This window comes from Phalangium opilio, unplaced genomic scaffold (assembly GCF_054372755.1).
Source record: "Phalangium opilio isolate 3A_F unplaced genomic scaffold, DU_Popi_V2 ptg000041l_1, whole genome shotgun sequence".
NCBI classification, from domain to species: Eukaryota; Metazoa; Arthropoda; class Arachnida; order Opiliones; family Phalangiidae; genus Phalangium; species Phalangium opilio.
In genome coordinates, this window is record NW_028324165.1 from 839981 (window position 1) to 853389 (window position 13409).

Below are 13409 nucleotides of genomic sequence, written 5' to 3' on the forward strand. Positions count from 1 at the left end.
TCAGCATCATAAAAGTGTTTTCAACTGCCAACCAGAAAGGTGAAACATCCAATAAATTTATATGTCTATAGGCCTATAACGATCTTTTTATGCATTCAAAAGTTCTCCCAACATGAACAGTTTCTATAGTTTAAATATAAAAGTTTTTACCAAAATGACATTGAGTGTCCAAAATAATACTAACATGGTCTAAAGTTAACCTATGGTGTCCAAAGTTAGCTTTGGTAAGTTGTTTTAGGTTTACTAGCCTTTTGTGAACTTATCGTAATAATTTCCATATTTATAGTGCGTAATCTTTAAACGTATGGCTAACTTATTGAAAATTATAAAATATATAACAAGGGTTAACGTTTTTAAAATTTGCGGAATCTCAATTTCTTAGTCACATGGTAGGGTAGAAATAAAGTCTACGCTATGTTTACCCGAGGTAGACTTTTCACTTCACCGGGCGGTGAAAATAGCGCCCAAGCTATTTTCACCCTCCCGCGGTCCTTAGCTAAATTCTTAGTCACGTGGTAGGGTGGAAATAAAATCTACGCTATGTTTACCCGAGGTAGACTTTTCACTTCACCGGGCGGTGAAAATAGCGCCCAAGCTATTTTCACCCTCCCGCGGTCCTTAGCTAAATTCTTAGTCACGTGGTAGGGTGGAAATAAAATCTACGCTATGTTTACCCGAGGTAGACTTTTCACTTCACCGGGCGGTGAAAATAGCGCCCAAGCTATTTTCACCCTCCCGCGGTCCTTACTTAAATTCTTAGTCACGAGGTAGGGTGGATATAGCCTTGACGCTATGTTCACCCGGGGTAGACTTCACCGGGCGGTGAAAATAGCGCCCAAGCTTGGGCAACTTCGCGAGGCGTCCCGTTTACGGATTTTTCGCGCCATTTCCCTCCCCGTGGGGGTGAAGAGAGATAGGATTTTTACGCGCATTAACACACGAGTGACGTGATTCTGTGGACAGTACGGTCCTACGCCTTCCAACTGACTAGAGGCGTCTGCTAGAGGCAGTGAGGCACTCAGGCAGAATGGCAGAGGCTGGAATCGAGTGGTAAGTACTAAATTCATAACTTATTTTAAAATATGTCTTTATTTTTAAATACAATTGTATTTCGAAGTTCCAGGGAAAAAATTAACTTGTCCGAAGTTTTAAACTGTGATAGGGAAGAGTTCAAAGTAATAAAGTTGTATCCAAGTTGTTGTAGTTTGATTTTTAACATTGGGATTGGTTTGGGTAGATCTTACTTTTCCTTTCAACACAGAGTTTTCTTATCGGTAGTTTCCTTGTACGTTAAATCACACTGCGTACTCTTAGCGACATTCATTTTATTAAATAACCGAATTTTCGTCCTTAATTAAACCAATATCCGCATTAACCCGTTGCCTGACGTAACCCTAACTCAAACTGAAGCACAGCAGAAATATAAGCAGACTACACAGGTTAGTTCCACAGTTCGCTACATGGTGGCGTTCGCAATAAAATCTGGTACTATTTTATGCTTCGCGCCGATTGGCCAGATTCAAATTTTAAGGGTGGTAGGGGAATCGACCATTGTAAGTGAGAATCACTGGACGACTTGTATGGCTCAAGGCTACGGCTACCCACTTCCCCTATTTTCTTCTGGTTTTGACGTCATGATGCTCAGCGCTTGCTCATCAGAAAAACCATCTAATCGATATGGTTTTTTTGATGGCGTGACGTAGCGCTTGACTGATGTTGGCGCGGGATTTAAAAGTTAAATTCCAATAATGCTATTCCAACAGTAATTGTATTAGTTTTCTTTACAAAACTACTTCTACCATTCAAATGGACATAATTTTCTTAAACAATTTCATTATTTGCGAGCTCGTTAATAGTGGACAAGAACCATTTGCGCTTCGTAACGTTTTGAGGGCCAGTAAGACATTTCCCCAACCCCATTTTTGAAAACAGCGCTAACTTCAAAATGTGACTTTTCCATTCAACAACCTTTTACGTCACTGTGACGTCTCGAGGCCATCTACCAAACATCAAGAAAACAGCGATGTCTTTGAGATTTTCGTTACTGAACGTACCCCTAGTGTCTGAAGGGGTACTAGTGTCTGAAGGGTAACTAAGTTAGTTCCATGGCTCGACCTTAAAAAGACACAAAGGCAAACAAAACAAGTTCAGAAACAATAACCGATGTCCGAGTCGAAATAGCGGTTTCCAAAGATTTGACCTTACCAAATCTAATACATGCGTTGAGAACGTGGAAGATTCAAACTTGATCCCACGTTAGACACTTGTGTAATACAGAATGCAAACTTCCCCATAATATAGGTATAATAAAATATACGTGACAATATGAACAGCCATATTCTGCCATTAAACCTCTGTAGGTGCATGAGAACACCTACTAAAGGCTCTTTCAGACGATCCAACTTTTTGACTCAGCTCGATGGGTCAAAAAGTTGTATCAACTTGCCCAACTTTTGAAGGGAAAAGTGTAGTAAATCCTTCCTTTTCACACGACTAAACTTTTACCGCCAAATGGAACTTTTTAAGCGCCCTCTACCTTGGCACTTACGAAATAACCCGCGAAAAAGGCTTTTTTTGTAATTCATTTTGATTGGCTGGAGAAATGAACTTAAAAAGTTGAGTCAGCTAAAAATTGGATCACTGATCCAATTTTTCCTAGCCAACTTTTTTGGTGACTCAACTCATCCAACGTCTATTCACACGATCCAACTAGTTGATTCAACTCTAGTTGACCCATCAAGCTGAGTCAAAAAGTTGGATCGTCTGAAAGAGCCTTAATAAGAAGTGAAAAAACACAATCATGAATTCAACGGTAAAGTTAAGCTTAGCGACAATCTTGCTGTCTCTCCTGTTTCTGCTGAAACCAACTAGCACAAGAAGTGATGACGAAGTTAAAGCAAGGAAAGAAGCAAATTATGATTAATCAATTATTATGGAAAAAATATCATTCTTTAATAGCGAAGATATAATTACTGTTAATTATAGTTTAGAAAAAGGGTTACATTAAATATTGTCGTGAAGGTTTCATAAATAACTAACACAAACATCGTATTACTACCAGTTTCCCGTTAAGACGTTAGGCTAGTTACATTTCACAATTTTATAATACGATATAGCCTGTCCGGTGATTAATCCGTAACGATAGGCTTTTACAATTTTCCCATGAACGAAAACTTTTTCTTAGTGAGCATCTACTACAGTTGTCAAGAACAGCAAAGTGTGAAACGAAAATGAAAACACGGTGCGCAATTAACACATTATGAAATGGTTCTTTCCAAGTCTTAAATTAATATAAGACAACTGGATAAACTTAGCGATGATAACACTGTCAGCATTTTATTATCGTGATATTATTTAACTGTATAATAAAAACGTTATTTACACAACGACTTCATTTTTTCGAAATATAGTATAAAGGTAAGCCAATAATTCTTTTTGGGTATAGAACCAAGAAGGGATTTACTATAAGAAGGCCTGAAAAGGCGTCCGGTGCGCGCGTGATAGTCGACAATCCCCCTCATGGGTGGGTGGAGGGTGGAAACGGAGGCGGGACTTAATATTTTATCTTTACTCTATGTTTTCCACTATCTATCTCTTTTACCTTTCTGATTTTCCGTTGTAACCCTATATGAAGCATACTTTACTTTGCCCCTCGCCCTTTTTGAAACGGGTCTATTACTGACAATTCGTTCAAATCGTATATGAAAGGTTTTTAAAACGCTGACAATACGATTACATTAATATCTTAAATGACCACAGGCTTCTAACAATTAGAAACAGATTAACTTACCTGAAGTTTAGTTTTTTAAATAAGTTAGTAACTTTTCAAATAGATTGTAAAATATTATTAGAAAAAATACATTTTCAATTATCGCGCAAAATTCTTGGAGACTACAAAACATTTTACATAGGCAACTGGAACAAATTCATATTAAATCCCATAAAAAGAATGCAAAACAAGTCACGTTACTGAAAATAGATTTGTTTCGAAAAGAAAAAGACACGCTTTACATGTAGCTACTTTAAAATTGTTAATACAAATACCATTAATGATCTATTTTCGTGAATTAACTTTTCATTTGCACAAAATAGGCTATATGAGTATTTTTAAACTCAGATTTTGTCTTAAATCTAAATAACGATAAATTAACAAAAATTGTATTTTAAAAAATTGTGTTAATCTTGTTTAACTATGAAAAGTAACATTACTGTTATGTTGTTTTATATGATATGAAAATGAAACTCAGTTCAATTCAAATTAGTTCTGAAAATGGCGATACAGTTTTGGCCCATTCATTCATTTTAGAAAAGGATTGAATAGGGTTTTTGTCCAACACATTTAAAATGTAAATCCATCTAATCGTGCATGTGTCTTCTACGTTTATGTACGGTCAGATTACTCTTCTGCGTAAATTTATAGTCGCACTGATCACATTTGAAGGGTTTTTCACCACTGTGAATGCGTTGATGTTTGATCAAAGTACTCTTGATCGAGCTAGCATATTCGCACTTTTCGCATTTAAAGGGTTTTTCACCACTGTGAATAGGCCAGTGTTTGATCAAATCACTCTTCCACGTACTTGCATAATCACACCGTTCGCATTTAAAGGGTTTTTCACCACTGTGAATGCGTTGATGGAATTTACCTACAGAAAATATAAAAAGCACAAATTTAGTATCAAAAAATACTTTTCCATTCAAGCGAATCGAGGGGTTAGTCACTTGAATAATCAGGTGTACAAAACAGCAGAAATCGATTACTTGATTTCTAGAATTCTTTGAAAATCATCAGTAATCAAAATCATTTCTGCGGGTAATCAAAGGTAATCATAAATCTCCGATAATCACTGGAAATCACGTAAAATCTTGAGAAAATTAGAAATAATCACATGATTTACTAGCAATCTTTTGTAATCACCTCGGTAATCACGCCTTTCGTGAAATAATCACGCATAATCAATGGAGGAATTCGAAAATCCAAAATAAAAATCATAACAGTTGAAATAGAAATAATCACTGTATTCATCGAAATTCTCGAGGAATCCAGTGGTAATCACGGCATTCACCAAAAATCACCGGAATTCATTGGAATTCAAACGGAAATCACAAGTAATCAGCGGAAATAACTGGAAATCAGTGTAATGATTATGGAAATCACCGAAAATAATCGTAATCACAGAAATCAAGGAATTCGTCCAGTAATCATAGGAATTCATATAAAAATTCAGAAATCAGTAATCAGGTGTACAAAATTTTGGCGAATGACTAGCCCCTCGAAGCGAATTTCATAAAAAAGGTAATGCGCACGAAAACGCAGAAAAAAGGCGAGTTGATCAATTGAGGCGTTAGCCTAGAGTAAACGAGCATATCAACAAAAAGGGGGATGAAGATAAACTTAAATAAATGCAAATCCGAAAGGTTGTACTTTTAACTTTTCTTTGCTCGCAAATTAATTTTCGTTAAATCGTTTTAAGATAGGTTCATTAGAACTTTCTGCGCGATGAAACTAATTCTAAAGTATGTAGGACTGATTTAATTACGAAAATAGGAGGTTCATAATTGTTATGAATCATTAAAGAGCAGCATAAGAATAGATGCGCCAACATTTGTCGTAAGTCTAGCCATGTGGAGGTTACACAGTTCCTGTAATCTTATCCCTAACGATTATAATTATATAAAACATTAAAACGACATATTTCATATATCATTTATTTAGTATCGAAAATACACTAATACAGTAACATTCAAGGGAACTTCATTAAAATGTAATGCTGAGGCGAACGAAAACAGTGTTTATGAAAAGAAGCGTTGTTGATCAAAGGCGTTAGCTGATGAACAAACGAGCATATTAGAAGAGGATGAACATCAACTTAAATGGAGAAGAAACTTTGGCTCGAAAATCAAACGGACGTATTTTAAACTTTCCTTTGCTCTAACCATATTCAACGGATTTTCAGTGAATCAAATGCTAGGTGACGCTGCGTAATGACAAGTTACCAATTTATTTCGTTCTAACACCCCTCTCTGTTTTTAAAGTAATTTTGGCTGAAATAAGTAGTACCAGCGATGACGCTAAAGATGGCATTTTATTATATTCATTATTCAACAGGATGAAAGGTAGAAAGTGCTACAGTTTAAATATACGTTATGCATAATCTTAAAAATAACATAAAAAGTGTGAACGTTTTGTCCAACACATATGTTCCATATATGATATCAGAAGTAAATGAACCGAAGTTATCAAGGAATGGATAATTAACCAAATGCATTGGCCCCGTCGAGGGGGGTTGAAACATTTAATTATTTGTTCCCCATTTTCTACTGAGAAAGGTCATGCAATGGTTGATGGGATACTATCTGAAGCGCCATCTGAGAGCGACCTTTGGAGATCGGGATTACAAAAATTTGGCGTCTGCTATTGCTAGGCTTAGCTCTTCATGTAGTTTTCGATTTAGTCTGTGGCTGTAGATGAACTGAATTAATTTTTAATAGGGAAATTTGCCGAAAGATATTTTAGCACACCTTGCGAATGTTAAGCGGCTTTTTGTGCTTTCGAGACTTGATTCGTACCTAAAATTAATAGAATCTGATACTGCGAAAAGGTATGTGGAAAATTTGGTCGCTTTGTACAACAAGCTTAAAATCCAATGTAAGCCTCAAACGCCTATGCTTTACAATGTCATTTTCTTCAAAGGCTTAGCCTCTTTGTTGCCAGAATCTTTGTTTTTAAGAGCAATTTCTCCTATTTTACACGTTAACGCTTTATTTTTAGTTTCCACTTTGGGCAATAAATTAAAATTACTTTGTGTATTCAGGTTTTTAGTTCTTACAATTTCATTCAGCCAGCTTTCGTTGCCAACTGTTGAACAAACCCCACCTATGAAGGCCGCCATTTTAATTCACTCAAGCATACTCTAGTCTAAAGTCTCTCTCGACCGTTCGAGGGCGCCCTTTAAAAACGGCGCGATGGATAGACGTCATGAAAAGCGCGAAATAGGGTCGGGGTGGAGAGGGGGTAATGGGCAATTGCCCTTAACATTAAAACAATAGGAGTTTGACAACTTCGGTTCATTTACTTCTGATGATATTAATGAATTTTTTTTGGCTGCGTAGTCTTCAAATCCATTATATTTACCCAAGAGCGTTCTTCCTAAGGCACATTGATCACGAACAAGGGTTTTTCTCCATTTGTAAATGGCTTGTTAATTGTTTGACCAAATTAATTTCCCGTGTGCTTGCAAAGAAACACTAATCACAGTTAAAGACTTTTTCTTTTCAGCGTTTTTATGTGACGTTATAGATTTCATCCATACTAAGTTTGATTTTGAACTAAATATAACCTGAACGAAGCAAAACAACTTTTGCGGTACAAAGGACTACTCATCACATAAAGTTTACAATAATTTATTATATATGTAGAATTGTGCAGGCGCAATACCATTAAGAATGGAGAAATTTAATGGACTGTTACATGAACAGTTTCGGCCCATTCATTACAGAAGACGATGAAACATGGTTTTTGTCCAACTGTTCAACACATTTAAAATGTCAATTCACACATGTGTTTTCTACATTTATGTGCTATCAAATGAGTCTTCTGCGTACATTTATAGTCACACTGATCACATTTTAAGGGTTTTTCACCGCTATGAATGAGTTTATGTCTGATCAAATAATTTATCTGAGTGCATCCATAGTCACACCGATCACACTTGAAGGGTTTTTCACCATTGTGAATGCGTTTGTGTGTGATCAAATTATCCTTACGATTACAAGCATAGTCACAATGATCACATTTGAAGGGTCTTTCACCACTGTGAATGCGTTGATGTGTGTTCAAATTACTCTTGATAGTGCTGGCATAGTCACACCGATCACATTTAAAGGGTTTTTCACCACTGTGAATGCGTTGATGCATGATCAAATTACACCTGATTGTGCTCGCATAGTCACACCGATCACATTTGAAGGGTTTTTCACCACTGTGAATTCGTTGATGTTTGATGAAATCGTACTTATACTTGCATGAATAGTCACACTGATCACATTTGAAGCTTTTTCCTTCTTTACACTTTCTAATGCGACGTTGTAGGCCCTTTTTATATTCAGTTGAATATTTGAACCCGGTTGTATGTTTCATCTTCAATTTCCCTACAAAAAATATAAAATCACAAACATCATTTACAATTTAATATCAAAAATACAATAACGTTCAAGCGAACTTCATGGTAGTGCATTACAGAATAAATAAGGTGTGTTGAAACCATTATAGCAATTTTTGCTTTTTCCACTAACCTTGTGTAGAAACAGTGTTGATTAAAGGCCTTAGCAGATGAGTAAACGAACATATCAACAAAAAGGGGATGAAGATCAACTTAAATGGAGGAGAAACCTTGGCTCGAAAACAGAAAGGTTGTACTTTCAACTTTTCTTTGCTCTCAAATTAATTCTCATTCAATAGTGTTAAGACAGGTTCATCAGAACTTATTCCAAGATGAAACTTATGTTGAAGTAAGTAGGACTGATTTAATAACAAAAATACGAGGTTCATAATAGTTATGAATCATTAAAGAGCAGGATAAGAACAGATCCGAACATTTGTTGTAAGTGACAGTCGGAAAACGTGAACACTTTTACTTCCATACGCAACCTGCGAACGCGCTCTATTGCAAAAAAGACGACACAGAAACCAAGGAACATGGAGATAGGGAAGTTTGGTCAGTATAGGAATCTCTCATCACGAAATGTAGCAGGTCACATGACTTATATTCGGAGTTGGTTTGAACTGCGCAGGAAATCGGTAGAGGCGCCTATACTCAGCACGATGCGCGAGAAAAGTGCGGCGCGTACGCGCATGCACATCCACGCCGAAAACGGGATTTTTGGGCGACCGGAGTTATAGCGTTACACGAAACTTCCCAGACAGTGACTCTCAATGACATATGTCAATTGGAGAGGAAAAAAGTAGCGTTGATTAAGTATGTTTACCGAGGTAAAAAGTTAAAAACACCCACAGTCACACTGATCATATTTGAAGAGTTTTTCAACGCTATGAATGTGTTTATGCGCGATTAAATGACACTTGCGCCTGAATCTATATTAGCACTGGATCATATTTGAAGCATATTTCTTCGTTAACCTTTGAAATATGACGTTGTACACCCCTTTTATAATCAGTTTAATATTTGAACTTTAGAACCCCATTGTACGTTCCTTCTTGACTTCCCCACAGAAAATATATAAAAATATGAAAAACGACGTATATTGCCGAAGGGTCGTATTTCAAACTTTTCTTCGCTATCAAAATATTTAACGGATTTTTAGGGAATCAAATGCTAGGTGACGCTGCATGGTGACAAGTTACCCCTTTAATTCGTCCTCGTAGCCACTCTCTGTTGTCGAAATAAGAAAAGAGTGAAGACCCTTGGGAAAGTTTCATTATTCAATTCAATAAATGTTATGTAGAATTTTAAAAATAACATAAAAGTGTGAACGCTTTGCCTTTGTCCAACACATTTAAATATGTTCCATATAGGATATCTGTAGCCTTCAAATCCATTCTATTTACAGATGCTTTTTCAAAGTCTAGAGCACATTGATCACGAACAAGGGTTTTTTCCCCCCCATTTGTTAATGGCTTGTTCTTTGGCTTAATTAATTTTCAGTGTGCTTGCAAAGAAACACTAATAACAGTTGAAGATTTTTTTCCTGCTTCGCGTTTTAATGTGACGTTATAGATTTTGAATTAATATAACCCAAGATTAGTTTTGATCTAAGTTTAAAGCGGAATTAGATCCGAAAACTGAACACTGATTTTCCGGCAGGGAGTTCGTGTCTCCCACATTCGCGATTTTTGAAAGATGATAAAAAAAAAATACATTCGAATTTTATTAAGCAAATCGAGAGCGATCTTAGGGAATTCAAATGGAAGACTTTATATCGAGAATGCGGAAATAGTTGCTTAGAAATATGACTTCTCAATCTAGGTACTCAAGACTATTAAAGAATGAAATGACTTACCTGCAATTTCCGAACGAGGCGATGAGGTTTTACCTTCTGGATTCTTTGGAGCGACATCTTCAAATATCTCCGAGTTGGACACCGAACTACTATGTTGTACTACAATTGGAACTTCAGGTAAATCGCTTTCCATAGGAACGGAGGTCAATTCTGGTAGTTCAATTGGGTTACGTTCTAGTTTAGGAACACGCACTGGCACAGTCAATGAGCTCGGATCGACAAACAGTTCCACACTTTGTTTTTGTCTATCACTTTTTTTTGCACCTGTCACGGCGATTTCGAATTGGTTATCATCAAGTTCGTTTTCTAGGATTCTTTGTAGTGAATCGCTTTCGACATTTGTGTCAAGAGAAAGATCCAAATGTTTTTCGGTTTCAACACTCAATTCAGGAACACGAAATTCCTTCGATCGAGTTGTAATATCCTCAGTTTCTCCTTCTGTCGAGACACTTTGTGATTGAAGAAGAGAGTCGTTAATGTTAATATTGTTCTCAAGAGTTTCTCGTGGCGAATCGCTCTCCGTTTTCGTGTCAGGAGACATTTCGAATTGGTTTTCGACCTTAATTTTTGGTGAAGGCGCACTGTCACTGTATTTCGGTTTAGGGACACACGGATTCGTATTTCGCGTTATAAACCCCATATTTTCATGTTTTTTTGAGGTAATTTCAGTTTCTGTGTTTGTATTGTAAACCTCAGCAACATATTGAGGTTCAAAAACAAGTGATTCTTGAATAATATCTTCTTTATCCAGAATGCCTTGGACACTGTGCATAACAATAGGAAGGGATAACTTCTGGCCATTAATTTCCAAATCATTTTCAACGAGTTCAGTTTTCACGTATTCATAATTGGCTAAATGAAGTATTCCACTTTTCTCCTATTTTTTAAACAATTAACAATAAGGCTCATTCTTAAAATAATTCATTTTTCCATCGACTATGAAAGTGAAGGATCTTGCATACCATCAGATCTTTGACTCTCTTTTCCAAGTCTTTAATGACCCTATTAAGTCTTTTAATTTCGTCTATTTGCTTATTTATCGTTAACGTTGTTTTCACTCTCTCTTTTTCCAAGTTTGAATTTAAGACATTACACTAAAAAAATGAGATTCCATTACAAAACAATCTTGGGACTTTCTTTGGCTGAACGTATTTTAAAGGGACAAGCAAGAAAAAGGGGAAACCTATGACACACAAGAAGAGGGATCAGTAACAATGGTCCTCTTTAATAATGACGGACATGTTACCAATCCCCTTAGATTAAAGCCTTTAATTAAGAGACAACAGATTCGACAACTCATCCTGTGCATATAAAATTGGCTATGATCCCAAAAGGGTCTCATATTTTTGTGCTCCCCCTATGCTTTGAAAAATACCTCAGCTTCCAGTGTCCTGACTCGATCATCCCTTGCTTTCACTACATGGATAAGATCATCTTTGCTTAAGTGATCATAGTTACAATCTTCCTCATCTTTCATTTCCTAAAAACAAAGTTTCAATAACTTTACTCAGTTTGTCTAAAACAAAAGGAATATTGCAATAATTTCGCAAATACCTCTTTAATCGCCACTCTTTGAAGATTTACTAAACTCATTTCGGAATTTTGAAAAGAGTGCTTGTGAAATTGTATATCTTCCCTAAAATGAAATAATTTTTCAAACTGAGGGTATATCAAAAAAGAACAAATAGCAAGAAATGTTAAAAAAAGCTAAGAAAATATGGCAAAGCTTAATTAGTTCTAAAGATTGTGATAATTAACGCTGCAATTTTGTTCAAGAGTTATCTCAGAAACCTTAGTGTGACGTCACCCAAGCCCATAAAATCTAAGAAGTACCAAACATGGCCGCCCACTGCCAAAGTCAATCGTCACAATCATGTGACCCTTTACCAAGGCACTGACGTCACAATTGAGATAGTTCTATTCCTCAACCACATTTTATGAATACGGCAAAATGCTTCATTCCTAAAAGCTATACCGATGTCCGATGATGGAGAAAATACTATGGATAGATGCATATTGACTACTCATGAGGCATAATTCAGACAAAATTCCCTAATTCAGATTTTGAGTGGTCACGATTTCGTAAGGTTTTACTGTTCAATATTCAGCAAAGAGGGTACATCCTATATCTATGGGCAAATGGGTAGATCTCACATGCTTAACTAAATCGCATAATAGCTAGGAAATCTTACAATGTTACACCAGTGGCTAAATGTGCGCCTCTTTTCAATAAACATGCTAATCAGCAATAATTTGGAAAGGTAGCAGTATTCAGGGTTTAAACTTTTTGGAATTTATTCTATAGGTTACGGTTTAGATCCGTTACATGCCTTGTTGACATCCAAGTTGCATAATAATCATCACTTACCAACTTAAACGTTCAACCATAACACGACAATCTTTAACAAAATCCATCACTCTTTGTACAGTCTTCCTGTTAAGATAACATACGAAACCTTTTAATAATAATAAAAATATGTACATAAACAAACACTTAGTGTCACTAATGTACATTGTCACTTACCAGTCAGGGTCCTCAGGGATGATATGAAACTATGAACACTTTTCCGGGAAACACTATTTGACCTTCAATTTCCTTTTGATCAATTTTTACTAAATTACCCCAAATTCTAAAATAGTAGAAATCCTCCTATGCGTCGTCTGCTAAAACATTTTAATGACTTTGGCTTCCGCTTTTAGGGGCAGCCATGGAAATAACACAGGTTTACAGGTCCAAAACCACTTTATTAATTACTCAGACTAGTTTTTTTATTCAAAAACCGAGGGTCACGAGTCCTAGGGACTTGTTTATTAATTCTAATTTTTGATAAATATTGAATGGGGACCAGTTTATTAATTCAAGGTTTTCTTCAAATTTCGACTCCTTTCACATTGCAAGGAGTCTTAATCTTATTTCCTAATTATCTCTACTCCTAGTCGTAGTTTCAGATTTCGTGTAAAATCAGTACAGCGTTGCCAGACGTACGATAATTATAGTACAATGCGATAATTTTAAGAGTTTTTTCGAAGCGTACGATAGTTATGACGCTGTACTAGTACGCTAAATTCGATAATTCGGCTTCGGCGTACGATAATTTAGCGGGAAATCTAACTAATCTGGGCACAAAAGGCTCGCTAGAGGAAGAAAAAGGTGAAATAGGATGGAATTATTCATATTTTAAGTCCAAAGGCAGGATGAGAGAAACGTTTGGAGACGTTATTTGTTTTGTCCATCTCCTTCAGGACCCTTGTAATTGGTACCGATTTTAGTATAAATACAAGGTCAATCAGAACACCGCTATTTTGAAGGCGCTCGGAGCGTACGATAATTTTGGTTGAAAATCGATAATCTTTTGGATTTCGTACAAAAAAAAAAAAAAAAAAAAAAT

The 13409-nt window shown here is 36.1% G+C and overlaps 1 protein-coding gene and 1 long non-coding RNA gene across 2 annotated transcripts; both read right to left on the reverse strand.

Annotated features, from left to right (window-relative positions):
- Positions 1-6067: 6067 nt before the first annotated feature.
- On the reverse strand, positions 6068-6893 carry LOC149679180 (uncharacterized). Its single transcript, XR_016365700.1, has 3 exons — positions 6831-6893; positions 6523-6570; positions 6068-6473 (listed from the first exon to the last, which is right to left on the reverse strand). It is a non-coding gene; the product is annotated as an uncharacterized LOC149679180 (long non-coding RNA).
- Positions 6068-12590, reverse strand: LOC149679179 (uncharacterized). Its single transcript, XM_089834837.1, has 7 exons — positions 12545-12590; positions 12389-12476; positions 11575-11656; positions 11396-11500; positions 10983-11114; positions 10021-10897; positions 6068-8151 (listed from the first exon to the last, which is right to left on the reverse strand). The coding sequence occupies exons 2-7, from the start codon at positions 12433-12435 to the stop codon at positions 7541-7543; spliced, it is 1854 nt and encodes a 617-aa protein (XP_089690963.1). The 5' UTR covers positions 12436-12476; positions 12545-12590; the 3' UTR covers positions 6068-7540.
- Between the last annotated feature and the right edge of the window lie 819 nt (positions 12591-13409).

Excerpts from the sequence above, each read along its gene's own strand:
- LOC149679179 (XM_089834837.1), bottom strand. The coding sequence starts at position 12,435 with ATGGATTTTGTTAAAGATTGTCGTGTTATGGTTGAACGTTTAAGTTG. Across the intron at positions 11,501-11,574 it reads AAAGAGTGGCGATTAAAGAG|GAAATGAAAGATGAGGAAGA; the intron begins GTATTTGCGAAA and ends CTTTGTTTTTAG. Across the intron at positions 10,898-10,982 it reads AGAGAGTCAAAGATCTGATG|GAGAAAAGTGGAATACTTCA; the intron begins GTATGCAAGATC and ends TTTAAAAAATAG.